General features: G+C 33.9%; 4 protein-coding genes across 7 annotated transcripts; 2 read left to right on the top strand and 2 right to left on the bottom strand.

Annotated features, from left to right (window-relative positions):
• Nucleotides 1-3962: 3962 nt before the first annotated feature.
• Nucleotides 3963-8717, bottom strand: LOC9305087 (BEL1-like homeodomain protein 2). 3 transcript variants are annotated; one of them, XM_021018684.1, is made up of 5 exons: nt 8603-8717; nt 7215-8436; nt 6000-6391; nt 5471-5531; nt 3963-4739 (listed from the first exon to the last, which is right to left on the bottom strand). In XM_021018684.1, exons 2-5 carry the CDS (start codon nt 8361-8363, stop codon nt 4161-4163), a joined length of 2181 nt encoding a protein of 726 aa, XP_020874343.1. In that variant the 5' UTR covers nt 8364-8436; nt 8603-8717; the 3' UTR covers nt 3963-4160. The 3 variants fall into 3 exon arrangements, with proteins under 3 accessions (XP_020874343.1, XP_002869016.1, XP_020874344.1); XM_002868970.2 differs by lacking the exon at nt 8603-8717 and having other exon boundaries at nt 7215-8589; XM_021018685.1 differs by lacking the exons at nt 3963-4739; nt 8603-8717 and adding an exon at nt 4763-5055 and having other exon boundaries at nt 7215-8589.
• Nucleotides 8718-16467: 7750 nt separating this feature from the next.
• LOC9305088 (protein DA1-related 1) lies at nt 16468-20160 on the top strand. Its single transcript, XM_002866942.2, has 12 exons — nt 16468-16832; nt 17320-17450; nt 17533-17638; nt 17766-18114; nt 18201-18321; nt 18401-18484; nt 18595-18714; nt 18813-19025; nt 19110-19172; nt 19257-19375; nt 19465-19523; nt 19641-20160. Exons 2-12 carry the CDS (start codon nt 17340-17342, stop codon nt 19970-19972), a joined length of 1677 nt encoding a protein of 558 aa, XP_002866988.1. The 5' UTR covers nt 16468-16832; nt 17320-17339; the 3' UTR covers nt 19973-20160.
• Nucleotides 20161-22843: 2683 nt separating this feature from the next.
• On the top strand, nt 22844-25416 carry LOC9303061 (probable vacuolar amino acid transporter YPQ1). 2 transcript variants are annotated; one of them, XM_021018257.1, is made up of 11 exons: nt 22844-23137; nt 23224-23266; nt 23346-23372; nt 23555-23653; nt 23741-23853; nt 24158-24344; nt 24434-24535; nt 24621-24716; nt 24823-24843; nt 24946-25095; nt 25196-25416. In XM_021018257.1, exons 1-11 carry the CDS (start codon nt 22911-22913, stop codon nt 25304-25306), a joined length of 1176 nt encoding a protein of 391 aa, XP_020873916.1. In that variant the 5' UTR covers nt 22844-22910; the 3' UTR covers nt 25307-25416. The 2 variants fall into 2 exon arrangements, with proteins under 2 accessions (XP_020873916.1, XP_020873917.1); XM_021018258.1 differs by having other exon boundaries at nt 22845-23137; nt 23744-23853.
• On the bottom strand, nt 25402-26762 carry LOC9303062 (putative F-box/kelch-repeat protein At3g24610). The gene has a single exon (XM_002868971.2). The coding sequence runs from the start codon at nt 26680-26682 to the stop codon at nt 25417-25419; it is 1266 nt and encodes a 421-aa protein (XP_002869017.2). The 5' UTR covers nt 26683-26762; the 3' UTR covers nt 25402-25416.
• Between the last annotated feature and the right edge of the window lie 106 nt (nt 26763-26868).

Genomic DNA, 26868 nt, shown 5'->3' on the forward strand with positions numbered 1-26868 from the left:
GTATGTGATGGGATATCCGAATACCGATACTTGATCTGTTCTTTATGTACTGCTTGGTGAAGTAACCAAAACAATAAAGTTAAAAACTTGGTAAACGACAATGCCATTACAAAAGAGAGAAACCATACTTACTTCCTTTATGGACTCTTCTGGTGGAGAAAGTCTGTTACTGATGAAAATGGACCGTTGATTAAGCAAAGATTGGCATCGGCGAACACTAGAACCTATGTCACTCTCGGTTGAATCTGGATCGTTGAATCTGTTGTCGAAGGAGAAACACCGATATTCGATTCCTTGATCCTCATGTTTAGGCAGTTCATCATATCTTCTTGAGAAGTCTAGACATTTACTTCTAAGAGTTGCTTTTGGTGAAATTAAGCTCTGCTTTTTTGATGATGGAGATACATATACTGATGCTTGTTGATCAAAAGCTTTTCAATATAGCGATAAAAGGTACTGTTCCAAATTCGAAACTTCTAACTCGAGTATCGCAGTTTCCTTGATTAATTCTGTTGCAGGCTGCATATATAACATCCAACATTAAGTTATCATCAAAACGAATATAACTGATAAAAACCATCATCTCAGATTCTCAAAGAGACGTGTTAGGAATGACACATCGAAAGTGAAAAAGAGCCAAAATCAACTTTTTGCACATAAGAACTGAGTAGTAGTAAGTACCTTGGGAGTGAAGATATTGTCGTCTTGAAAAGTTTCTCTATAACCCAACGCATTTTCTAAATCGTTACGAACATCAAACTGACTCTGTAATCTTTCCTCAAGTTCTATGATCTGCATAACCAAAAAGGACGACCAAAGTGAGTGAATCATGTGATCTGAAAACGGTTGCAGAGAGAAGTATAGCTATCCAACCTCTTGTTTAAGAGAGCTTTGGACTTTTATAATATTAGGTGATAGTTTCTTCTCCGGTTTGACAAAACCATTACTGAGAGATAAACAACTTATGTGATCATCCTCAACTCTTTTGTTTCCTGGATAACTGCAGCCAAAGAATCAATTAGCACATTTAAGAACAGAACATTGATAAGAAATTTAATCAGAATCAATAAACAGAAAAATCAAATATCCTATTTAATTTAAAACTCATTTTTCTACAAAGTCTCAATCCTTTTTTCCTAAACCCTAAAAGCTAAAACATTTTGATAGCCTACTTTAAGTCAAAATGAAACAGAAGAAAATGGCAACCTCTTCGAACGTTTGTGACTTTGTCTCTGCATTGTTTTTGTCTTTGAATCCTATCTCCCTGTAACTAAATTATTAATTTTTGGTTCCCGCTCAAACCTAAGATAAAGCATGCATGGAGCTTCGAGACTAAAATGTTTTTTGTATTTAGAGCTAAGTAGCTAAGCTTACGTGTTGTGCTGCTAATCTAAAAACATTCGAACCAGAATCTCAAGGGTGGTTTTGTTTAGAGGAAGACTCAAAGTTTGTACACAGAACTTATATATAGCAGAATAACTACACTCCTTTTTTGACAGCACACCAACTCCTTTTTTTTTTTTTTTTTTTTTTTTCACCACCACTTTATCTTCTTCAATTATTCAACCACCATTTTTTTTTTTGGGTTTGATTCTCCAACTACCAGTGAAGCAAATCGAAATTTTCTGAAAGTGATCGTTTCTTTCTGCTATAGAAGAACAAGAAACATAAATACAGGATACAGCCAAGACAAGGTACATTTGTTCTTCTTTAAGTGCATAAAACATATTAGAAACTATTCATGGAGTAAGACTGTACGAGTTTTTTATATACAATGTATATTTATTTATTTATTCTAGAGATGGACAAGAACTTTCAGTGATTTTATGAATCATTTTGCTAATTAGTAGGGCTCATATATGAAAGTGAACTCATAATACGTACATACCCTCTACATATTAGAAGTGTTTTTGACATGTCGCTACAACTTTTGATTCTCAGTTATTTCTGACTATATCAGTTATATGGTGCTTTGGTCGACTAGAGTTATTAGTAGTTGTTTAGTGAGGACTACTAAACCACTAACCAGTATCAACAGAACTATTATAGAAATGTTTGAACAAAAAAAACTATTATACAAATGTTATGAGTTATATAACTTATAACTCATTCTTCAAATTATTCATGCAACATAATAGATTCAACTTTTCTGAGTGATTACACGACTTTTGTACCTAGTTAGATAGTCTAAGCAATTCAAATTTTCTGCCCTTCTATCCAAAGGATGGGGGCAGAGGCCTTTGGTGTCTACTCCAGTCAAGAATTGGAGCCTCACAATCACTAGCCAATATGCTTTTCTCGCATGCCTTTAATTTCTTCGTTCATGGTTCGATATTCTGGTGTCCTAGGCGTAGAGGAACAACACCAATCCATCCCGAACTTGGTGGTTAAACTCTACTGCGGTGTTCGATAATGTTTAAGCCGCATGTACATAAATTTATTTTAGTCCTATCTAGAAATATCAGTGAGAACTTCATAAAAACTTGCATGAACATAGTCATATACCATGATATTTTACAAAATTAAGGTCGAATAATGCCACATACAAAAAATACGAACCATATTGGCCGGATGTGTAAATTTATGAATGAATTTATAAAGAAAAATAATAACTAGAATGATAGTAATAATGTTTAGTTTTGTGTTCTTTCCAATATAAAAATAAAAGGATTATGTGAATAGGAGGACAAATGTTCTCATTAATTACCTGTATTCTTAATAATGATCTGTTACTATTTTTTTTTTATAATCTTCATAATGACCTGTTACTTACTATAAGAGATTAATATATTGTTTGTATTTATGATCCTTAGTTGAATTCCCACATATCTAACTTTTTTTTCTTAATATATAGAGAATTCTCCTATAAGCATATGTATTATTATCTCGTAATGAGATTCTCATTGATAGAAACTTGTATATATAGAATATAAAACAGATATGCCGAAGTGTCAGGCCTATTACTTTTCTTATTAATGGCCCAAAACTTGCGGCAACTCTACAAGCTTGTATATAAGTGAATTATGTGATTAATTGTACTTTTTTTTTGTGATTAATCTATATTATTAATTGGGAATCACTCAAACATAAGTAACCTTATTTTGGTAGATTAATTACGAAAAATGCCATTGCAAAGATTTTTTTTAGATCTGTATTTTTTTAAAAAATTTCAGACATCAATTGTTCAAACAACCATTATCTGTTCAGATAATGCAAATAAATTTTATCTATACTACTAAAAACAAAACAACAAAATCTATAAGAAAATCAATTTCGGTCCATGTCAATATGTTGGGTGACCCATAACAAAATATTTCTGTTTCAGGTAATGGCCCACGAAATTAAACTTTGACTTTAGTATTAAACACCTTATGCTAAGTGTATATTACTTTTAAACATTTCAAATTAATTTTTAATATATGTATATTAATTTTAAACATTTTAAATATAGTATTCTATATTTTGAAATTTTACCTTTCTATTGTTAGTAACTTAGTATTAAACACCTCAATTATGTTACAAACAAAAAAGAAAAATAAAATTCATTTAAAATAATACTGTTCAAATTATTTGTTTTGCACTAAAACAAACTATTTATTTTATTGTATAACACTTTTCTATTATGATAAGTGTTACATCTTTTAGTAAATACACTTTTAATTTCTGCAAAATGTATAATTAATCAAACTGAAAATCAATGTGTGTAACAAAGTTTATTTTAAAGATTGATATTTTCACTATTAATTACATAAAACAAAACAATACATTTAAATTACAACTTTATGTAAATCTTATTGATTCAAAATCACAACCCGCACGTATGTGCGGGTCTGGATCTAGTTGTATTGTAAATCAGTGATTTCGAACGATGTTTGGGCGTATATGTATCAGTACAGTATAAGACAAATAATCAACTAAAGTGAAGGTTTTGAACAAATAAAGAAATCTTGAGAAAATAAATAACCAAGAATACAGATAATATATGAAAACAATAAGTTGTACAATGTACATTAATTGGAGAGGGCTAAACTTTAAAGTTTAAAGTTTAATGTATTGTTTTTGACTTTTAAGAGACTAAATAGATTTTCAATGTTTTTTTTAAAAAAGTAAAAATGGAAACTATAATTAATTAATTAATTAAATGGAGTGACAAAAGCAAACTAAAAACCCCCAAACTCTCTAACGCAAAAAGAAGCGTCCTTGTCAGGCATGTTTCCAGCGTGGCGTAAACCAAGCGTGAGTGACACGTCACCAGTAGGGTTTGTCCCAAACCTTATAACATTAACCCCATCCATGTCAGCATCATCGAACCCGCCAACACCTTGTTGACACGTGGCAACGGCGGAAAACGCGGCTGAGCCACCGTAACGAGAATTCAAGTCGTCAGAAACAGCGGCAGAAGCGGCGGCGTTGGAATAAGAGGAAGGGAGTAGAATTGATGAAGGGTCGCTTTCGTAAGCATTAATGTCGGATCTTAGACGGTGGCCTGTCGCTACTGCTGCGTCTGGTGCGGTTGTCGTTGGAGTTTGTGAAGTGGTCCGAGCGGCAGTGAAGTTGCTTTCATCGTTGTTGGATTTTGTGCTCTTGTCGTTGTTGCTGTTTTTTGTTTCTTGATCTTCTTCGTTCTCTTCTAATTCCTCTTCTCTTTCTCTTTCTCTTTCTTTTGATTCTTGTTGATACATTTCTTCCACCATGGGTTTCCATAAACGAACCCTAGCATTTATGAACCAATTTGACACCTGAATAAAAAAAAAAAAGTCAATTTTTCACCGGCCAATTGAATAATAATAATATCGAAAGAAATTGATGGCTTTTTTTGTTTATTTGTCATTTGGTTATTAAATGTAGGGATACAAGAAAATAAGGGTTTCTTCGGGATAAATGAAAGCTGCAAACTTTGATGTACTTGAGGGAAAATGGACCCTTTTGAGTCTTTAATGTCGATCTCTTTCCCTCTCTCCTATGTTTGTGTATATAAAAATATGCTATAATAATTTAAAGACGAATCCCAAGAAAAGCTAATGGTGAGTGGAAAGCAAAACACATGGTGTTCCTCTGTCATATCAAACCAAACAAAGGAAAGAAACAAAAACCATAACCATCTCAGGCTAGTTACTAGTGTACTCGTCCATGGTGTCAAATAATTTTGGCTAGGGTGAAAAATTTGATGTTAAATATATCAAGCTTATGTTTATGAAAATTATCAAATAATGCTACATGGATTTGGTTGATAAATTACTATTGTATTTCTATAAATGTGTACTATTAAGGAGTTTGTTTATAAACATAGAATCATGGGTTTAAACAAAAATCTTTAAAACACAAGGTTAAGAATTCGTAATCCAGACTGTGATCATTAGATTGACTGATTAATAGTATACTCAGCTAACACAACTTGGTTAAAGAGAGACATGTATTTGATTCATGGAGATACTTTATTGTATTTAAATGTATATATGTATAGACTGACCTGATTTCTGGATAAACCAGTCTGTCGAGCCAAGAGGTGTTTATCTGCATCACTTGGATACCTGAGAAAGAGACCAGAAAATGACATCACTCTCTATCTTTGCCCTAATAAACTCAATCTAATTTCTTTTCTTTATCTTTTCACTATATACAATACAATCAAGTAGACGCAAGAAAAAGTACAGACTTTTTCTTAACAAGGGCGTGAGAATCTAACAGACAAAAGAAAAGCTGATGATTACATATCATAGATCCAGTTTTTTTTTTTTTTACTTAGCTTTTTTTTGTTTTGTTTTACTCTTAAAGCAATTGTCAGAGAGGTGAAAAATAGTACAAAAACACTACTCTTTTGCTTTATTTCCATTTTTTCGTTAACTCTCGTTAACAATAAAATAGCAAAATTCTAGAGACATAGTACTAAAGAAAGTAGTGGTGAAATAACGAGAAAAGAAGTATTTTTTCTCAGCTTTTTTTCAAAATTCAATTTCTTTATTCATAATGAATAATGAGAAAGAAAAAATATGACTTACGGGTGAAGGAAATGCTCGAAGAGCCAAGCTCTAAGTATATTAACGGAGCGTTCAGGCAAACCGCGTTGTGGCCGCCACGCTTCTTGTTCCATCATACCCATTTGATGAAACGCACGTTGCTGACGCAAACTCTGTTCTAACAAACGCAACCACGGAGTTTCGCCTTTAGTTAATCCGGAAGAAGATATCCCGGCTGCATCTTTGTCCCCAAGAAGTTCGCAACTCTGCTTAAGCTGAGCCGCAACAGCATCTTTAAGGCATCGAAAATGCCTTGACATAGCTTTTTGAGCCAATGCGGTGTACGGTAACGCCGCACCGTGGCCCATTACTATGTCGAAAGAATTCACAACCATCTGCATTTGCTCGCAGTAATGGTTGTACCGTCGGTCCACCTGCCAACGAAAGAAAAACTAAACATTATACAATCCATTAATATTCAATATTTGCTTTTTTCTTTTAAATTTATGTTCGTGTGTTATATATTCACGTGATTAATATTGGTGTAGAGATTTTATCACGGGGACGTATGCTTGTGTACGAGTAATAAATAAACAAATGAGAGTAATTAGTAATTAGTAATACGTTCGAACGAGCCAATAAGAAAATAAGATATTATAGACAAATTAAGGACCAGAGAATATACTAATGTTTTCGTAATCCTACCAACAGAACATTTTATCATATCCTCGAGGACAAAATAAAATATTTATTTTTGGTGAGGAAAAAAGCAAGTCAACTAAAAAATAGAATAATTCAATTATGGGTAAACAAGTAACGTCAAGGGTTAGCTTTAGGACGTAAGGAGAGTAGCTTATATGGAGAAGGAAACGCCAATTACATAATTAATCGTAATTATTTAATTCATTTTTCTTTGATTAATCGATTCCACCAAACGCTAAGCATCAAAATATTCAATATACTTTCTAATGCGACCGCCACACGAGCAAAATGATTAAAATTTTAAATTTTAATTTTAAATAAATGATGGTAGGATTGCGTAATCAAACTCTACCAAACTAATCAAAAATAACTAGCTAATCGAGAAAACAAAACACCAATTCAGTCATATCAGGTTTCTTGTTTCTTTGTCATAACTTTTGGATCAATTCATGAATCTTATCTAAATGTCACGAAAACAATTTTACGTAAAATGTATGAACGAATATCACTATAGACAAAATCAATATTAAAAGTGAAAAATTAATACGAACATACCTCTTCAAGCATGGTGAGTAGTTTCACTTTCCTTCTTTGATGCTCAATCCGATCAGACGCCGATAAAGGAGGATGATCCTTTACTGCTCCGGCTGACGGAGGAGAGCTGCCACCACCGCCATCGCCACCGCTAGTATTAGGGTTTGAGCTGTTCCCATGTTTGTTCTTCTTTAAAAATTCTCTTCCAACACTACAAAATTCTTCCAACAACTCTTGTGCGGCCGTTGTGTACCTCGAGTTTCTTAAGATATTGACCGCTCCGATGGAAGAGGAAGAAGCCGCCGGAGATGATCGGAATTGGTTTAATACTTGATGTTGATGTTGAGAAGAATTAGCAAGAAGAGTCTTGAAATGATTGTATTGATGATGAGGTGATGCGTTAGAAGAATTGGCTCCGTAGTAAATGTTTCTATACTCTTCCGCTTTTGCTGCAGCCTCTAAAGACGATGAGAGAGATAAGGACAAGCCTTGTCCTCCGCTGTTTTCCACGTGGACGGTCCCGATTTCGGTTTGGCTGTTGTTGTGATGATGATGATCGGAGGAGGAAGAGTACTGCCACGTCATCTGTTGGTGATGCTGATGTGGAAGCTGATGCATAGACATATGATTAGTGTAGCCTTGATGGTGAGTTGTGTTGGTGGATGGATTTGGAAGTAACATGTGAAGCGTTGAAGAATTGGGATGGCTCCTTGTGGTGGTGGTGGATGAAGGAGACGGTGGTTGTTGCGGTGGCGGTGGATTCATCAAGAATAACTGCATGGCGGCCGCGGTGGCGGTGGCCGAATCCGTAGCATTCATGGCCGGAATATTCTGATGTTGCTCCTCAAGCAACTGCCTATTTGACCGGAAAGATTGGCCATGGTCGAGATCTCTTCCTCCACCACTGCTTCCGGGGAAATTAAACATCTCGGATAACATTCCGGCAGATTCGTAGACCGGAATCCTACCTCCGGCCACTGAGGGTTCCTCGTCCATCTCTACCCTTTGATGCTCTTGCTTCTGCTGAGTTGTTAAATTGGGAGAATCTGATCGGTCGAATCCATTAGAGAAGTTGAAGATTCCTCCTTGGTGATAATCTTGGGACATAGAATTATTGTGAAGAGTCTTCAAGAGAGTTGTAGTAGTAGGAGAAGTTTTAGCTATTCCCATATCAATACTTCAATCTTCTTCTTCATGATATATTTATACATATCTTTCCAGAGCTCACTCTCTCTCTCGGATCCTGTAATGATTCAGATAAAGAATTTTAAACATAACTCAGAAAGAGAGTCAACTAGGTCTTACGCTGTTTTTTTACATCATCTATAACTGATGAACAACCCCATATAGAGATGTAGGTATCTATATATATGTATGTATGCAAGAGAAAGCAGAAGAAGAGAGAATACCTTCGGAGTTTGTTGCAGAGAAGATAATTGAGCTTAGGTATCGTTTTCTCTCTCTCTCGCTTTCTTTTTCTGGACTCTCCTTTTCATTTGTTACTAAGAGTTTATTCAGGATTTCACAAATATAATAAAAGATATATATATATATATATATATATATATATATATATATATATATATATATATATATTGGAAAGAAAAATATGAAAGAGAGAGAGATCACTCTTCTTTCTTCTTCGCCACCCTTTTTAGCCCACCAATCTTCTTTATTAAAAAAAAAGAAGCTGTTCGTGCAAAAACAAAATCCGGTGATTTTTCTTCTTTTTAACTATGGTTTCTATGAAATATTTTTATAGTAAAAAAGGATAAGTAGGATAGGAATTTTAAGATGCTGTCTTTTTTCACGTAAATGTCGGTCATAATTATATTTCCCTGATTAAAAAAAAAAAAAAAGTGAGTACAAGGTCATATCTCAATGATACGAACCACCACTCCCACCAAAAAAAAAAAATGATACGAACCACCACCATAAATATTAGTAATACTATCGTGACCAACAAAAAAATAAAAACTAAAATACTACCATAATTCTATTCCCATAATACCCTCATCTGTCATTTTCTGATAACACTGAACTAACTCGCAGATAGGGTCAATTAAGTCATATACACGTAACTGGTCTGTTGGTGCGTAGTTCCCCCAGTCCTCATAATTTTATACTACATAGGACTTAAGACCTTAGTATCAATCAGCATAATTTAAAGTAATTTATTTTAAATGTAGCTTATGATAGTATGATCTTTACTTGGAATACCATAAAATTTCTTCGCAAAACAGTCATAATGAATCAGTAAATATTTCTGTTTGTTAAAGATTTTTTACGGCTATATCAAGATTAAATTTACTTTCCTTATAACGACAATATGTCTCTCTAAAGGTCACCTCGACTGTCGTAATCACTTCACCACATCAAATTAGTGTCATATAATCAACTGATTTTAAGTTCTAACCACAAGCTAATCACTTACAATCGACTTTTCAATGAAATGACAAATTAGTTACGTATAATCACTGTATAGTGATCACATAATATCCAACGTACATATACTAATACAATGTTAACAAAATGTAAGATGTATTTTGAAAAATTAGCCTGGCCGAATTAATACGATGCAAAAAATGCAAAGGCTAGAACATATATATATATATCCAAACTATTTTTTCCGACCATCGATCTTGTAAGCATAACTTAAATTTTACTACTTGAGGCTCGAGTACGATGTAACTATGAATGGTTTGGAGGATAATGTAATGAAATTCGGTGTGCATTTTTTGTTTGGTGTATCAAATAAACAATAAAAGATGAGAGTTCGCACGAGTGGGACTTGTGGTTTGGAACGTGTGAAAGGTAGGAGGAAGGTTCAGAAGTCAAGTGCTCAGAATGTTAATTAGGTTTGTGTGTGTGGGGATAATCTAGAAAACCGATGAAATCGACACGACACATAACCGTTTTTTGGTTCAACAGCTTTGAGATCGAGTACTTGAGCTTCTTTTTTTGGTATTGCTCTTAGTAGTCTCTAATATTAATTCCATAGTTAATATATAGATATCGGGATTTCTTTCTTAAAGTGACGACATATTTCGTATCACGTATGTCTTACTAAAAAATAGCATTCCCAAATTCGAGTTTTGGTGCATATCCCACAAACGGTTAGAGAAAACATTAGTTATCGCACCGTAGGTGTAAGTCCATAATTGGATAAATAATTAATGGAAATGTCGAAAGCAAAAGTGTAACTCCACTTATATAATAACATTGAATTCTGTTTATTGTGTGACACCATCTGGGAATCTATCATGTCAAAATCATATCAGCACGTAAATTATGTTTTTTTTTTACTCTGTTTTTTACAATTCCCTTGAAACGGGGAAATTAAAGAAAGAAGAAACGTAAAATTTCATAAAAATACGTTTATAGTTTTATTGAAAATGGTAACTACAAAACCTGGAATGACAATTGACAGCTCAACCTTCTACCTTCCTACCGATATTTCTCTCGTTTTTTAATTTTCCTTTGTGAAACAGAAATGGTTCGATTTCTTAAAAATATAAATGTTTGATCGGGTGAATCTCTCACGTGAATCCCACCCTCCCTTCACACGTATGCACAACCAGCCGTTACGTGCCGAACCTTCCTTTTTGTTCGTACGTGTGGAGAGGATCTTCTTCTTTAGGCATTTATACTCTTTACCCACCAAAGCCAACTTGTAATGGATCCTTTTTGCTCTGCTTTATAATATCTCCAATGGTGTCAATTGTCTAACCTTCAACATATTTATTAGTTTCTCCATTTTATTTTGACACGTTTCTCGTTTCTCGACCTCGTAAACACTCATGATCATAGTATCGAATATTTTTGATTGATTTTTTGTTTTCGCATCTTAAAACCAAAGACTTATCTATGTAGTGTGTTTATTATGAGCTGAAAGGAGTATTTTGGAAAGCTCTTGGAGAAAGCATGATCATGTTTTGGGTTTGAGTCATTTCGGAGCCACAAAAGAGACTAATTTACATTTTTTTAGAGACTAATTTACTTGCTATGAATGATCAGTTGCAAAAATAAATGTTTACACAATTGTTTTTGACGAAAACCAATATATATATATGATTAGATACAAACTCGTGGTAATAAAATACAAATTATTATTTTTTGCAATGATCTGTTATATCTGTCGTAATAGGTTTCAGTTTCATATTGTACCTGACTATAACAACGTTATTTTCCAGATTCTGTTTTCATACAAAAGTATCAAAATTTCATTTATTACTGAAAAAAGCTTTCATCGGGTTTGGTCTCTAATTTAAGTACGTGATATACTGATATATGAAAAATCATGAGTAATCATCCAGATTCGATAAAATAAGAGTTAGGTTTGATTTGATTTATATGTAGTGCAATTGCAAATTGTTAGAGCAACCTCAATGATGTTTCTAAACATAATTCTTAATAAATAATAGAAAATATATATTATTTAAATATTAGATGGGTATCTTAAATTTGGAGAAACTTAGTCCAATTTAAGAAACAATTGGACTAAGTTTCTCCAAATTTAAAGTATCCATAATTAAAAAATATTATTTATCTATACTTACATTTTAATTTTATTTAAGAAACCTATGTTTAGAAACCCCCATTGAAAGAGATAAAAGTCACCACTTTGTTTAAAGGAGAGAAAAAAGCTTTGATTAGCCAAAAGCTATTACAAGGACTCATAATATAGGCTCATAGCCACGTAGGTTTGATCTATTGTCTTATCAATATACCATATGGTTTCATATCCATCAATCCTCGTCGTATGAAATTCTGCACACCATTATGCCTCATGAGTTTTTAAAAGTTGCCGGAATTACATTTTTTTTTTACTGATTCTTTTTTTCTGTAGTGACTAATTAGTGGTTTAAGATAATAAAATGAAAAACTTTTTCATTCAGCCAATAAATATCGTTAGCATTAACGTCCGTCTTCGTACTGCTATCCACGATAATTTTTTTTAAAAAGAAAGTTAAATCACTCACAAATTTTTTTAATTAAATTTTAGACAAGAGCCAGACTCTAAAATCGGAAACTAGCAGTATTAGCCTTACTTACTCTTATTTTTCAGTTGCGTTGCTCCGATTTAGACGAATGTCAGCATTTTACATTAGCATGAAAACGAAAATTAGCATAAATAAAAGAATAAGTTTCATAGTTAGAACATAGAGTATCTGTTCTTGTTGGTCATGTTTCGTTTTAAATTGGTAATTAAAACCATGTCATGATTGGGAACGGACAGGATAAAATGAGGAAACTAGATGAAAGTTTTGTTCATTCTTAACTCTATATTTGTTATGATGCTTCTATTTGTTATGAAGTTTTAAAGAATAAAGTCGATGAGAAAGAAACAAATAAATTTGATTGTTTGTCATGAGTAATGGGAGAGTGAGACCACAAAGGGAGTTGTGAAAATGGCAGTGATGGTCCCTTCTTATTCCATTTCTTGTCCTTTTGGTGTCAATCAAATTGTTCCTTTAGTCTTTATTTTATTAATGTATTTTTTCTTATCTTCTCTTTTAGATTTTATGAGTAATAGTTTTCAACTCTTTTACTCTGTTTTTTTTGTCGCTCTTTTACCACTGTTATTTTGCAACCTAATACTACATTGTTTTTGTTTGATGGTGTGACCAACAAGCTCACTATTCTTTTAAGGTTTGCCTTTGAGAATTGCGGAATTATTTGTGTTTTTAATACAAACATACAACACACACATATGTAACCTATGCGTGTGCATGAAAACTGTCAAAATCTAGGCACAACGACATGTTTCTCTTAATTTGTCCACTACTATATGTCAGTGTATTTGTCTTCTCAAGGTTCGTATAACGTTACTTCCCATGAAGTATTTGCGAAAACTTCTGTGTATATATCACCATGAAGATCACAATGAATCTGAATTAAGGTCACTGTTTTTTTTTTGCTTAAAAATTAGGTCACTTGTAAACGTTGAGTCTTAAAAGAGATCGACTACAGTTATGCACTAATTAATTCAATTTAAGTTTGGGCAATCCTCACCTAGAATGATGTTAACTTCTAACCGATCATATTTTCCCCTCGAGCAGCCACAAATACTCGTATATCCAAATCCTCACGCGTTAGTAATTAATGGGAAAAAAATAGGGCAAATGATTGAAGATGATTTTTTGTCTATACATTCTGATTATATATAAAAGAATCCCAACATCTCAGCGAGTTAATTGATGTGCCACAAGTTAATTGATGTGCCACACACGACTATGACTCAGTAGTACATGTAACTGTAACTATGTAAGACTGTATAGAAAATGACCATTGACTTGTCCAGAAAGAATAAACTAAGTATATTATATCAAACGAAATTAATTAACTAAAATTGATGATTCGTATGAGATCTGAAATCACATATTAATTCAAGAATAGCAGCGCTTTATCTTTAGAGGTTTAAGCTCAAAGTTGACTCAACGAATTAATCTCCAAGTTTTAACAATATATAGGTAAATAGTATCAACTATAGATAATATATATGAACCCATATTAGAAGTTACCTTTGTAGTTGGTTAAATAAAGCAAAAAATGGCATCAAATGAAGAAAAACAAAAGAAGCAAAATGTTTTTATGTGTGAAGGTCCAAGGGACCAACATTCTCATGGTCTACTGTCTGTCACCACATTTTCAATATTATATATCCCATTAATTTTTATTTTTATTTTTGCATCTAAAGAGTGTAATTTAAACCTTAATACTAATACAACAACCTCTACGAATTCATATCATTTATTTCATTGTCTAGATTCATATAACACCAGTAACTAGCTAGGACCATTTGTTATATACTCCCTCCGTTTCGTTTTAGTTGTCGTTTTAGGATTTAAATTTTGTTTCGTTTTAGTTGTCGTTTTAGGTTTTCAATGCAAATGTTTGGTAAAAATTCCAGTATTATCCCTATTGTTTTAATGTTGTGGCCAATGAAATTTTTTATAAATTATATTAATAAAGGGTAAAACAGAAAATTTAATGTTTTTCTTAATTTGTGTGAAAAAACCTTAAACGACAACTAAAACGAAACGGAGGGAGTAACATTTTGGATATCTTGACCATTTTGTTATAATTTTTTTGTATATATAAAAGACTAAAAGTACATAGGAAAATATTATACTAAACACTTAATTTAGTTCTTTATGTAGGGACCGTAGGGTTATATCTCTAATATTTATATAAATTGTATAAATCGGATGGCTGAACACGGAGTAACATTTTCTTCATAAACATCTTTAGGATATATCTATACTTTGCAATTCATTTACGATTGAATGTTTTATTGGTAGTGAAGGTTTAATTTTCTAACTAAACTATAGAAGTCCCCCATGGAAAAAAAAGAAAGAAAAAAGCGAAGCAGTCACACGGTCGTTGTAATCTACAGCTAAAATATGATTGATTTATTTTTCTTTATCAATATTTTTTCAAAATGAAAACGTGTAATATATATATTTTTTTTTGGGGCAAAGAAAACGTGTAATATATAAATGACTAAACACTAAATGCTTCAGTCTTCACAATATCACATATAAAATGGTCCTAAGGAACGCAAAAGACATATTAATTGATTGGTCCACCTGGAAAACCGGCAAGGGATGGCCATGGCCACGTGAGATTTGTGGTCCATGCTGGGATCAACGTGTCTCAATGTGCCACGTGTTTTGATCATCAAGCGTGACAGCCTGTGTTTCATCACCAAGCTTCAAAATCTTTTTTACTCCAATTTTTTTTTTTATGCTTAAAATTAGTTTAGGAAAATGATAAGTATGGTCGATGAGAGGAGTAATAATAATTTTTCTTGTAAAAAGGGAGTAATTATAATATGAAAAAGGATATTTGTCTATACATCATTTTTTGTTTTTCTAAACTAAGAATGCTTCTCTGTTTTGTTTTCTAACAACATGATTTCTCTGTTTTCTATTTGATTCAAAGGCGCAATTTTTTATAATGAACATTTTTATAGCTTTTTTTTTTGGTAAGCTGAATATTGTTTGTAGCTCAATATTAAAGATATTATATATAACGTCAAAAATTGTTAAAGTCTCTCTCATCATACAAAAAAAAAAAATTCCAGCCCACAATAATCTGTAATGCTCAAAAATTATTTTCTACAATATGGGTTTGATTCGTCGGCCCAATTTTACCATATGGGCCTTAAGAAGCCTGGTTAAAAAAAAATCGTAGCATGGTAAGTGTCTAAGTGACATCAAAATTACAATATGGCCACTGATACAAACTATCTTAGTTGTTGCATGCATCAGTATATAAATGTCAACGATTTATAGATGTGAATAAAGTGAAATTGTTTGGAAAAGTTATTGATAACTTTGATGACCAATATATAACAAATAAGTTTGTCTGTTGCAGTACTTTTATTCATTGCTTACGTAAGAAGTGAGTGGGATCACAATTTAAAGAACGTCACTTGGTTCAACTACTACTAAAATAAAACAATCAGAAAAAAAATTAACAGAACAAAATAAAATCTTTATAACCAATCCTGGAGTAGTTGAATCCTCTTGCTAAGTAAGCACCTATTTTTTTATTAAAACTGCGGTGGAATAGTAATTTTGGGCACCTAAACAACTCGTTGATTGGCTAATCACAATGATATATACGTTTTTCTCACATATGATTTTTGATTGAAAACCTACCGAATTCTCTTGACCCTTCTAACAAAATTAAATCTCAACCACAAAATTAAATAAGAATATAGGAAACTGAAATTGTCTATATAATATTGTCTGTATTTTTCCGATTCATTTGGTCGTATGTAACTAATAATAATGCATTAGGTTGAGCTAAATAAAGTATTAGATAACCTTACCTACTCACAATTTCAACTTGATAAAAATTTTTTCATCATTTTCTAAGTTTCGGCTTTTTTTTGTTTGTGTAAAATTAATTTTTTAGACCAACGATTTCGAACGGAGTAGTTATAGAAAGTAAAATTAAAACGATATATATTGTGAAGAGTAAAAAAAGTCATGAGCAAAATCAACTTGGAGCGTTGAAAAAAGGTTAATGAAGAGGAAAGTAAATTAGAGAGTCAAAGATTGTGTGTCACACTCACACACTAGTGGCTAATGTTAGTAAGCATCAACTCTTTTTTTTTTTCTCTTCTCTCTTAATTTTTCAAACTCATTATTGTTTTCTTCCGCAAAATAATGTGATTAGTTTTTTTTTTTTTTTTTTAATTTTTGTAAACAAGTGCCCACTTGCTTGACCTTCCCAACCAAAAAACGTAATTTGTAACAATGTTCCATCATCTTCTCCATAAAGTTGTTACCTTTAAGTTGAGTTCTAATGGAGATTTATTCTCTAGTACTCATCTTTCTCTCTCTCTTTATCTATCTATCATCTTCATTTATTAAGCTTTCTTCACGCTTTTTAAGATAATTAACAGTCACGGGTCTTAAAAGCTAAAGGTTTTTGCTTCCAGTTCAAGTGTCCCCTTTCACTTTCTCTCTCTCTCTAATTCTCCTCTGTTTTTGCTGTCAATTCTTAAGAAAGTCCTGATTTTTAGGGTGCTCGAGAGAAGTTGAAGAATCATGATTATTGGGTTTCCTTTTTTGATCCAAAGGGTCATCTAGTTTTGCTAATTTTATTTGTCATCTCTTTCAGGTAATTTGCGATTATCTCTTTACTCTGTTTATGACTTGTACTTAGATTCCTTTTTCTTTAACAGTGATATAAGCTAAGGTCGAAACTTCATAAAGATTCTATTTTTCTCTTCTTCTGGGTATTTAGAATGATGAATGTAGATTAGGTTGATTGTTTTGAGGATGATTAGGATGAGAACCAAGCTTAATTCTATCATCCTTTTTCTGGAAACTATTAGAATTTGGAGTCTTGAGATTCTTTGTAATAAGCTCCTATTTTTGGGTTCCTTATTTTTAATTTATGATTTGGTATATTTGATGCAATCCCTCTATAATACCTTTCTTCAATTGCTGTGTTTGGCTTGGCATATTATTTAACTTTCTTTGTTGGATCATTTATCTCAGTTTGATTCTTTCTTACCAATTATGTCTTAATCCTTTGATTAAAGAAAAATAAAACAAAGTCATGCAGTTTCTTCTCTTCCTTAAAACAGTGTTTCTCTTTGCAGGTAAGGGATTGTTGTTGCCAATGGGGTGGCTAACTAAAATCCTTAAAGGTTCTAGCCATAAGTTTTCGGATGGACAATGTAATGGAAGATATAGAGAGGATAGAAACTTGGAAGGTCCTCGTTATTCTGCGGTAAGCGAATGTTTTTTTTTTTTTAATGTTCTTGGTTCATTATGAATTGAAGATAAAAGGTTTTCTTGAATTTCGGATTCAGGAAGGATCTGATTTTGACAAAGAAGAGATTGAATGTGCTATTGCACTCTCTCTTTCTGAACAAGAACATGTAATTCCACAAGATGACAAAGGAAAGAAAGTAATCGGTAAGGTTATTTAATTCGCCGTTGGTACTTGGTAATGCATAGAGAGAAACAACACAAAGAGAAGAAACAAAGTTGTGTGTGAAACTGTAACTTGCTAAGCTTGTTTTCTTAACCTCATATTTTGTAGAGTACAAATCTGAAACCGAAGAAGATGATGACGATGAGGATGAGGATGAAGATGAAGAATACATGAGAGCTCAGCTTGAGGCAGCAGAAGAAGAGGAAAGACGGGTAGCTCAAGCTCAAATCAAGGAAGAAGAGAAAAGGAGAGCCGAAGCTCAACTAGAAGAAATAGAGAAACAGCTTGCAAAAGCTCGATTAGAAGAGGAAGAAATGAGGCGTGCTAAAGCCCAATTGGAGGAAGATGAGCAACTCGCCAAGGCCATTCAAGAAAGTATGAATGTGGGATCTCCTCCTCGATATGATCTAGGAAATATACTTCAACCATATCCCTTCCTCATTCCATCTAGTCACAGGTAAAGGGTTCAAAAATAGTGATATGATTTATGATCACATTTGCTGCAATGAGTCAGTTTTTGTTTCTTTGTTTATTTTCTTGGAGGATATGCGCTGGTTGCCAAGCTGAGATTGGACATGGAAGGTTTCTGAGTTGCATGGGTGGCGTTTGGCATCCTGAATGTTTCTGTTGCCATGCATGTGATAAGCCCATCATAGATTATGAGGTGCCGATACATTTTATTTAAGTACTATTATTGTGTTCTGATTCTTGTGAAGCTTAACCTGTTAAGCTTTGTTTTACAGTTCTCAATGTCGGGAAATCGGCCTTATCACAAACTATGTTACAAGGAGCAGCATCATCCTAAATGTGACGTTTGCCATAACTTTGTGAGTGATAGCCAACTTCTCTTGATCTCTATATTTCGATTATATTTTACCCAAAGTTTGTTCCCAGGTTGTACTAAGCTTCATGTGTATGCGTAATTTAACTCCTCTAGATTCCGACAAATCCAGCTGGTCTTATTGAGTATAGGGCACATCCCTTTTGGATGCAAAAGTATTGTCCTTCACATGAGCGTGATGGAACTCCTCGGTGCTGCAGTTGTGAGCGAATGGAGGTCAGTTGTTCGATAGATTATTTCTACTAATAAGAAAACAAATTTAAGAATCTGATTTTAAAATCTTATGTTGTTCTGTTTTTTGCTCATGGTTTCAGCCAAAAGATACAAAATATCTCATTCTTGATGATGGTCGAAAACTGTGTCTTGAATGTCTCGACTCAGCCATTATGGACACTCATGAATGCCAACCATTGTACCTTGAGATACGTGAATTTTACGAAGGCTTACATATGAAAGTGGAACAGCAAATTCCTATGCTCTTGGTGGAGAGATCAGCTCTAAATGAAGCTATGGAAGGAGAGAAACACGTAAAACCTCTATCTTATTGATACTATGTTTGTACTCTCTCTTTCTCTCTCGCTTTCAACCTACTTCTATCCAAATTGCTGCAGGGACATCATCATTTACCTGAAACTAGAGGACTTTGTTTGTCTGAAGAACAAACTGTCACCACGGTATTCACTCTTCCACTTTTATAAAATCGTGTTTAATTGCTATCCACCGCAAATTCCGTTTAAATCAGAAAGATCCTGATGTAGGTGTTAAGGAGACCGAGAATTGGGGCAGGCTACAAGTTAATAGACATGATCACAGAGCCTTGCAGGCTGATACGCCGTTGTGAAGTCACTGCGATTCTCATTTTATATGGACTTCCTCGGTAAAAAAAAAAAACACTTCTCAACACACTCCTAACCCGAAATTTTGTCTTTATGAGATTTCTAAAATATTCGTATTACACTTGTACAGTTTGTTAACTGGGTCAATCCTTGCTCATGAAATGATGCATGCGTGGCTTCGACTAAATGGTAATCTGAAGAACACTCCCTTCTTATATTGTTGAGCAATTGAACCTAGGGAAATATCGAAAAAATGACAGATTATTGTATTTTTAATTTTTTGTTGCTCTGTATATATATGTGTAGGGTATCCAAATCTTAGACCAGAAGTGGAAGAAGGAATCTGTCAGGTTTTAGCTCACATGTGGTTGGAATCTGAGACTTATGCTGGCTCTACATTAGTAGATATCGCATCGTCTTCTTCTTCATCATCATCATCCGCTGTGGTGTCAGCATCGTCGAAGAAAGGTGAGAGGTCTGATTTTGAGAAGAAACTTGGTGAGTTTTTCAAGCATCAAATCGAGTCGGATTCTTCATCGGCATATGGGGATGGGTTCAGGCAAGGTAACCAAGCAGTTCTTAAGCATGGTCTGAGGCGAACCCTCGACCATATTCGCTTGACCGGTACATTTCCTTAAATGGAATTCAAACTATAAAAGGAGAGAAAAAAAAGCTTTGTTATAGTTTTTAGAGTATAGACTGAGAAAAAAAAACCAAAAACCAAACTGTATAGGTTACAAAATACACACATTTAAGAGTCATAAAGTTTCCACTTTTTAAGTATAATTGAAGAAGAGTCAAGAAGCAAGACCAAAGGTTCTTGGCATGGTTTTTTTTTTAATCTTTTTTTGCCAAACATTTTGCTTGTTATTTCTTAGATATATAGCAAATCTATACGACATATATATATATATATATATATGCATATATACTTGCTATATATCTAAGAAATAACAAGCAAAATGTTTGGCAAAAAAAGATTATGGATGTTTTCAAAATCTAAATTTCTACAATCACTAGTTTGACTTTATCAGGACCAATGGATAAAGTCTGGAAGAAAAAGAAAATGGATAGACTTGTATATCCACATTATATATATATATATATATATATATACATATATATACATAATTCTGCATATTATTATGGCTCTTCTATTCGCTGAGAGGACGAAGGTCAAATATGTAGAATGTAGAAATATCCTCATATTGACCTCGTCTACTAGATTATTATAGTATGCATGATTGCCATCTGTTAATTAAAATACAGATTACTTTGTGAAATAAATCTAAACGCCATTCTCTATCTTTCTATCGTTTGTAAATGATCTTTGTTGATACAAACTTCGTAGTTCAAAAATCAAACTATATCCTAAAATACGGTTTTAAAAGTGTTTTACGTTTTTTTGTTATAGAACTTCGAAAACGTCTCTCGTCAATTCTCAATCATTAATTCCAAATATAAATATTATCAACAAACGATAAAGACCAAAACAATGTAAAGATGTGTATATGATGAGGATAGACATAAGAGATAGGATTATATGATCACACGTGTTTCCCACTTCCTCCTCCAAATTGTCGCGGCGCCTCGTCGCCGTTTAATTCTTTTTCTCTCTTTTTTTGCTAAACATTTCTCTATCAAGCGTTTATGTTTCAACAAATTTTATTAAAGCTAATAATGTTTTTACTATATTACCAGATCAAATTTATTCATCTGAAGAGTAAATGATTTCTTAAAAAATCTAAGGATACTCATGTTGTAGACCAAACGGATTCTTGATGTTTTTTTACCTATCGATTAAACTGAACAAGTTTTAGTGGACATACTTCTTTGGCATGATATACATATTAATTTTTCAAAAATCGCTGTCTAGAATTCAAATTTTCTAAATATTTTCGTTTTAACATTATATCGTATGATGTTAACAAAATCAATGGTTGGGAGAGTACTCGTCATTTTTAATGATTGCTAATGAATTGATCGTTCACAATTTCTTGTCGAGGAAAAAAACGACGTAACGTGGCAACGTATTAAACTTTGTTAGTTTTACTTCTTTTTTTGACGGCAAACTTTCTATTTGCTATTTCTTTGTAAGTGTTAAACTTTTACTAATCCACTTGCTATTTCTTTCTTCTAGTTCTTATAAACATGGAAATTTCTTTCCAACTTTCCTTTAAATTATTTTTTTTCTTTTGTCGGCCAAGACTTTCATTTAGATTTGATAGTCGCTTTTCAACCGTTTGAGCTAAACTACATCTAGATGATATTAGTCTAATTTTAATTAATTAATTAATTTTTTTTTCGCCTAGTCTAATTAAATTAGACTTTGGATGGTTGTAAAATTTTAGTTTTTGGTTTTTAGTGTTCATAAGTTGTCACTAAAAAAAAAAAAAAGTTGTCTTTAAATTCGAAAGTCGGTTCATGAAAGATGTCATCATCATCGTAACATGATGCCACGACGCAGTTTATTTGGTTTGGCACCTTCAATTTTTTTTAATAATCTTTTTTTTTCTGGTTCAGTAAAAAATGTGGACCGTTGTTTTGGGGCAGCCAATCGCACGAATGCCTACGCCACAAAATTACAAATTTACAACCTTGTCGGACATTTCCAAATACCAATAGGCAAGTAGTAATTATTTGGATTTAACGTTTGCTTTGTGAATAAGCCAATAAGGGGGATATATAATTATATGAAAATATCTAAAGTTTTAATAGTAATATAGACTACAAACTGCAACTTGCTTAATTAATAATTTAGTAAAAAAAATTACAGCAGGTATTACACTAATACAATGTCAACATCATGGAGTTTAGTCCAATTCATTTATCGTAAACTTTGTTTTGAATAATCAGTACAAGGAATAGACAAAACATAACCAAACCGGATTAGATTTGGTTTAACTCAATTTGAGTTTTTCAACCGAACTAATGCGTACGTTTTCAATAATCTACCTAATAAACCGTACAGAAATATATACCAAATGTTGGAGAATCGTGAAAAAGAATATACCTAATAAACCGTACTAAAAAGGCTGAACATCAGAGATTCAGCAGAGCATCAAAAGATAAAAGAGAATATGCTTATTAATCATACATCGAACCGTTTTCTTCACCCTCCAACTTTAATTTTTGAAATCTCTTGTTTTGATGTGCCCTTGACATTATGATCTTTCCTTTTTATCTTACCAAGTATGGATTATCTCTCTACATTCCGCTTCAAAATGTTAATTACAGATTTACAGTAACATAAGCAACTTGCCAATGCATCTTAATCCACTAGTAAAGCAATCAAAGAATGATAATATAAAAGATTAATATTGTAATGATTCGAAAACATTTTAATAAAGTAAAATGTAACAAGCTTAGATTAATTTGGTGGCTAATATACCAAGTAAAATAAATGGTCCCAAGTATATGAATACATGTATTTACTGATATATCTCTCTCCTATCTCCTTATGATTTGTCATTTTCCTCACCCATAATCCTATAAAATAATCAAGACCCTCCGAGAGAGGAGACATACACACACACATATACACATAGAGAGAAAGACCTAAACAGAGAAAGAGAGATGGTGTCTTTAGGTTACTGCTTGAAGGAGAAGAAGACATGCGTGAGATGGGTAGAGAGATACTTCGACGACTGTCTATGTAACCTAAACGATGACGTTTCGTTCGCACTTGGAATTGCTAGCCTCCTCTGTTGGGGCGTCGCAGAGATTCCTCAGATCATCACTAACTTCCGTACAAAGTCAAGTCACGGTGTCTCTCTCTCCTTCCTCCTCGCTTGGGTCGCCGGGTCCGTACACTCATCTCAAGTTCTTCTTATTATAATAAACTATCTCTCTATAACGTTATTTATATGAATTTTATCAATCGGTGCAGTGATATCTTCAATCTCGTCGGTTGTCTTCTTGAACCAGCTACTGTAAGTTACACAAACATCTAAACTATAATAAATACAGAATTATTGTTTTCTTAATGTTTTGTCTTATTTTGAATTGTAGTTGCCGACTCAGTTCTACACAGCCTTGGTAACATCGCCGTCCTCTCGCCGCATAAATAAACATATGTCGCCACAGAGCCTACGTGTCGTTTTCATTAAAATAAGCGTCTATTTTTCAGATTTGTTTATTGTGATTAGACCGCGTAATTTTATGCTATTTACAATTCAGCCCCGTAACTTTTTTTTTTTTTTTTTACTCTTTCGTTATAGCTTTACACAGTGAGCACTGTGGTATTGGTGATCCAAACTATTTACTACGATTACATCTACAAACTTTGTAGACATGGACGTACCAAGATTTGTCCAAAGGTAATAATAATGTTAATTATAAAATTAAGTGTTGATTACATTATTCTGGTGTTGATTATCATAATTAGGGTGTGAAATTTTGTTAAGGAGGAGGAAGATGAAGAGAAGAGACCATTGAAACCACCAAAGACGATGGGATCTGCTATTTCTATCCCAGGAGGATCTTACAAAGATTCTCCTCGGAGAGAGTTCTATTACACGTACGGTTTATTAAACATAATCATATTTAATTTATTTTAATTTGACTACGAATAGGTTAAAGTTTGTGACAAAAGCTTCATATAATTTTATTTGACAAAAAAAAAAAAGTTTATATTATTATATTATATTATATTATGCTCCCCTGCCTACTCTGTTTTATCTTGTCGTTTTCACAAGATTTAGAAGAAACAGAGGATAAAATCTGAAATCTCGAACCTAGACTTTAGCTTTCTCAATTTTCTTATATCTCTGCTCTGTATATTCAATTATGACAAGTGGTTTTGCGGGCGACTATTTGTACAGGTCGGCGAGATCGTTGGCCGGAAGTGGCACACCTCCCTTAAGAACATCGTATTTTCGAGTGGCTAAGAGTGGCCCTTCGGCTCTAGCAATAGATAATGGTTCGTCATCGGAAGAAGATGAGGCAATGTCGACGTGTCCTGTGATAACGGCTATAACCATTACCCAACCAAGGCCAATACCTAGAACGGTTTGTGATTTCTTTTTAACTTAGCCAACTAAAAACCACTTTAAGCTAAGAGAACAAATATTGACCCATTTTGGACTTCTTTTTCTCAGGCAGGTTTTGGAACGTTTTTGGCTGCATCAGCTAGTCTTCCGCTTCAGGCAAAGAGCTTAGCGGAAAATTACTGGCATGCTTCAAGCAGACGGCTTCTAAATGTGTGATATATATAGCATTTTGTTGTTTTTAATGTATGAGTGAAAGGCGAGAAAATGATTTCAAAACATTGTTGTCTGTGTGCAGGAGAGAAGAGTAGAGCACAGCGCGTTGGGACAATGGTTGGGATGGCTAATGGCCGCCATTTACATGGGCGGTCGCATCCCTCAGATTTGGCTCAACGTAAGCCATTTTTAGCGAATCTTGATACCTCTTTTATTATTTCTTTGCTTTTTGTTTATATGATATTGAGGGACTAATCTGATTTTGACGATGTCTCTACAACTAGATCAAAAGAGGAAGCGTTGAGGTAAAAAACTAAAACTACAAGTCAACCAACACATTAAATATAACTAATTATTATTGTAGTATGCCATCTAATTAACAATATCTTTTGATAATTGGCGCGCAGGGTTTGAATCCACTGATGTTCATTTTCGCTCTAGTAGCCAATGCAACATATGTTGGTAGTATTCTTGTCCGAACAACTGAATGGGACAACATCAAACCAAACCTTCCTTGGTTGCTTGATGCTATTGTCTGCGTCGTACTCGATCTATTCGTATCCTTTCTACCTGTTTTCACAATCTCAAAATGAAAACTGAATTATCACATTCTCGTTAGGTTTTATTTTGTTACCTTAATTAAAAAAATCAAAACAGATAATACTGCAGTATATCTACTACAAGTATTGCAGGATGCAGAGCTTAGAAAGGAAAGAAGAAGACGTCTATGGAGACTATGTGGAAGCAAGCAAAACTTTTGTTTCGTGAATCACTATTTACTTTACAACGATCATTTGATTTTCTTTTGGCCTTATCCTTATGTATTGATTTCAGAGTGTATGTAAATGAACCTACTTATTATATATGTTATTAGAACATCACAGACGGACAGAAGCAGAAAATAAGACCTTAACGCTATATGAGTTTGAGAGAGGATCAAGTTTGAAGACAGCATTGGACCACTCAATCTTCCCCCAAATCTCACCTCCCTCACGCCTCTCCATTGAAATCTCGGCAGACCAAAGATCCATACTCTCAGAATCTCCAATATGTGCGCTCCAGAAGATGACAATATTCCCAGAAGAGTTACTACAGAGTTTGCTAATATCATATTTGACTTGGATCTTTGATGGCCGTTTATCCGAGGTACGTCTGAAGATGTATCTCGTACAAGAGAGATACAACTGTAGCTCTTCCAAACCTTTAACCTCCTTCCAATCCAACTCATCTGGTTGACACCAAAGTATTCTACCGCGAGTACCACCACGACAGTATAACAATTTCCCAATGACACACCAATCGTTTCTACTTCCTAGCTTTGAATCTTTTTTTCCTCTTTTCCATAATCTACCTTCACTTGGCAAGAAGTTGAAGCTTTGATCATCCTCATCCACGGAATAAACCTTCTTCTCCTCTATTACTACACTTTGGTTGATATTATGGGCCATCTTCGGCGTATTAAATTTACCCCAAGTTTGGTAAATTGGATCGAATACCTCCGCCCAGTTTGAGGAATCAGCGTCCTCTCGGCACCCTCCAAAAACATAGATCTTCCCGTCTACAAAGCTTGCCGATGCGGAAGCACGAGCCATCTTCATGGACGGAACGCGGTGCCATGTCTGAGAAAAACAGTTGAGGAACAAGACATCGGAAGTGGGATTGCCGTTTATGATTCCACCGATTACATAGATCCCCCAATTCACTACCACGAAAGAGGATGATTCCGGAGCCTGATAGGGGTGCGATGGGATCGGCCTCAGTCGACGATTACGGGTAAGGACGAAACAGCGAGGGGTTGGGTCAGGTAAGATGCGCAAGCACACGTAGAAAGATGACTCGGTGCAACCAATCAGCGATCGCGTGCTGCAGAGCTCAGGGGAAGCTACGAGAGAGCGGTATCTCTTGGAGACGAGAGATAAGGCTGTTTGGTCCAATCTCGAGACGCGAGCTATACAGCTTAGAGCCAAAGCTTCCGGCAACGACGATAAACCAGCAGAACACGAGGGAGATGATTTCTTCGCCTTCTTCCTCATTTTATTGCACATTGGCACTTCGACGACGTCATTGGACATTGTCAATATGCAAGAACCGGAAATCTTAGATCTCCCTTTGATTGATCGATCTTTCGTGAGATAGATTCTCATTCAAGTTTTGAGAGAGAAGACGACGAGCTTTTTTTTTTTTTAAGTAGATTTATGTAGAAACTAGAGAAAGTTTGGGGGGGGGGGGGAACCAGTGTTTTTAAACCCGACCCGGACGGTGAACCGGATTACCTTCTGGGTCACCGGGTCATTGGGTCAATCGGGTTCGACCACGGGTCAATTGATTAA

The sequence above is a fragment of the Arabidopsis lyrata genome (assembly GCF_000004255.2).
Source record: "Arabidopsis lyrata subsp. lyrata unplaced genomic scaffold ARALYscaffold_7, whole genome shotgun sequence".
NCBI classification, from domain to species: Eukaryota; Viridiplantae; Streptophyta; class Magnoliopsida; order Brassicales; family Brassicaceae; genus Arabidopsis; species Arabidopsis lyrata.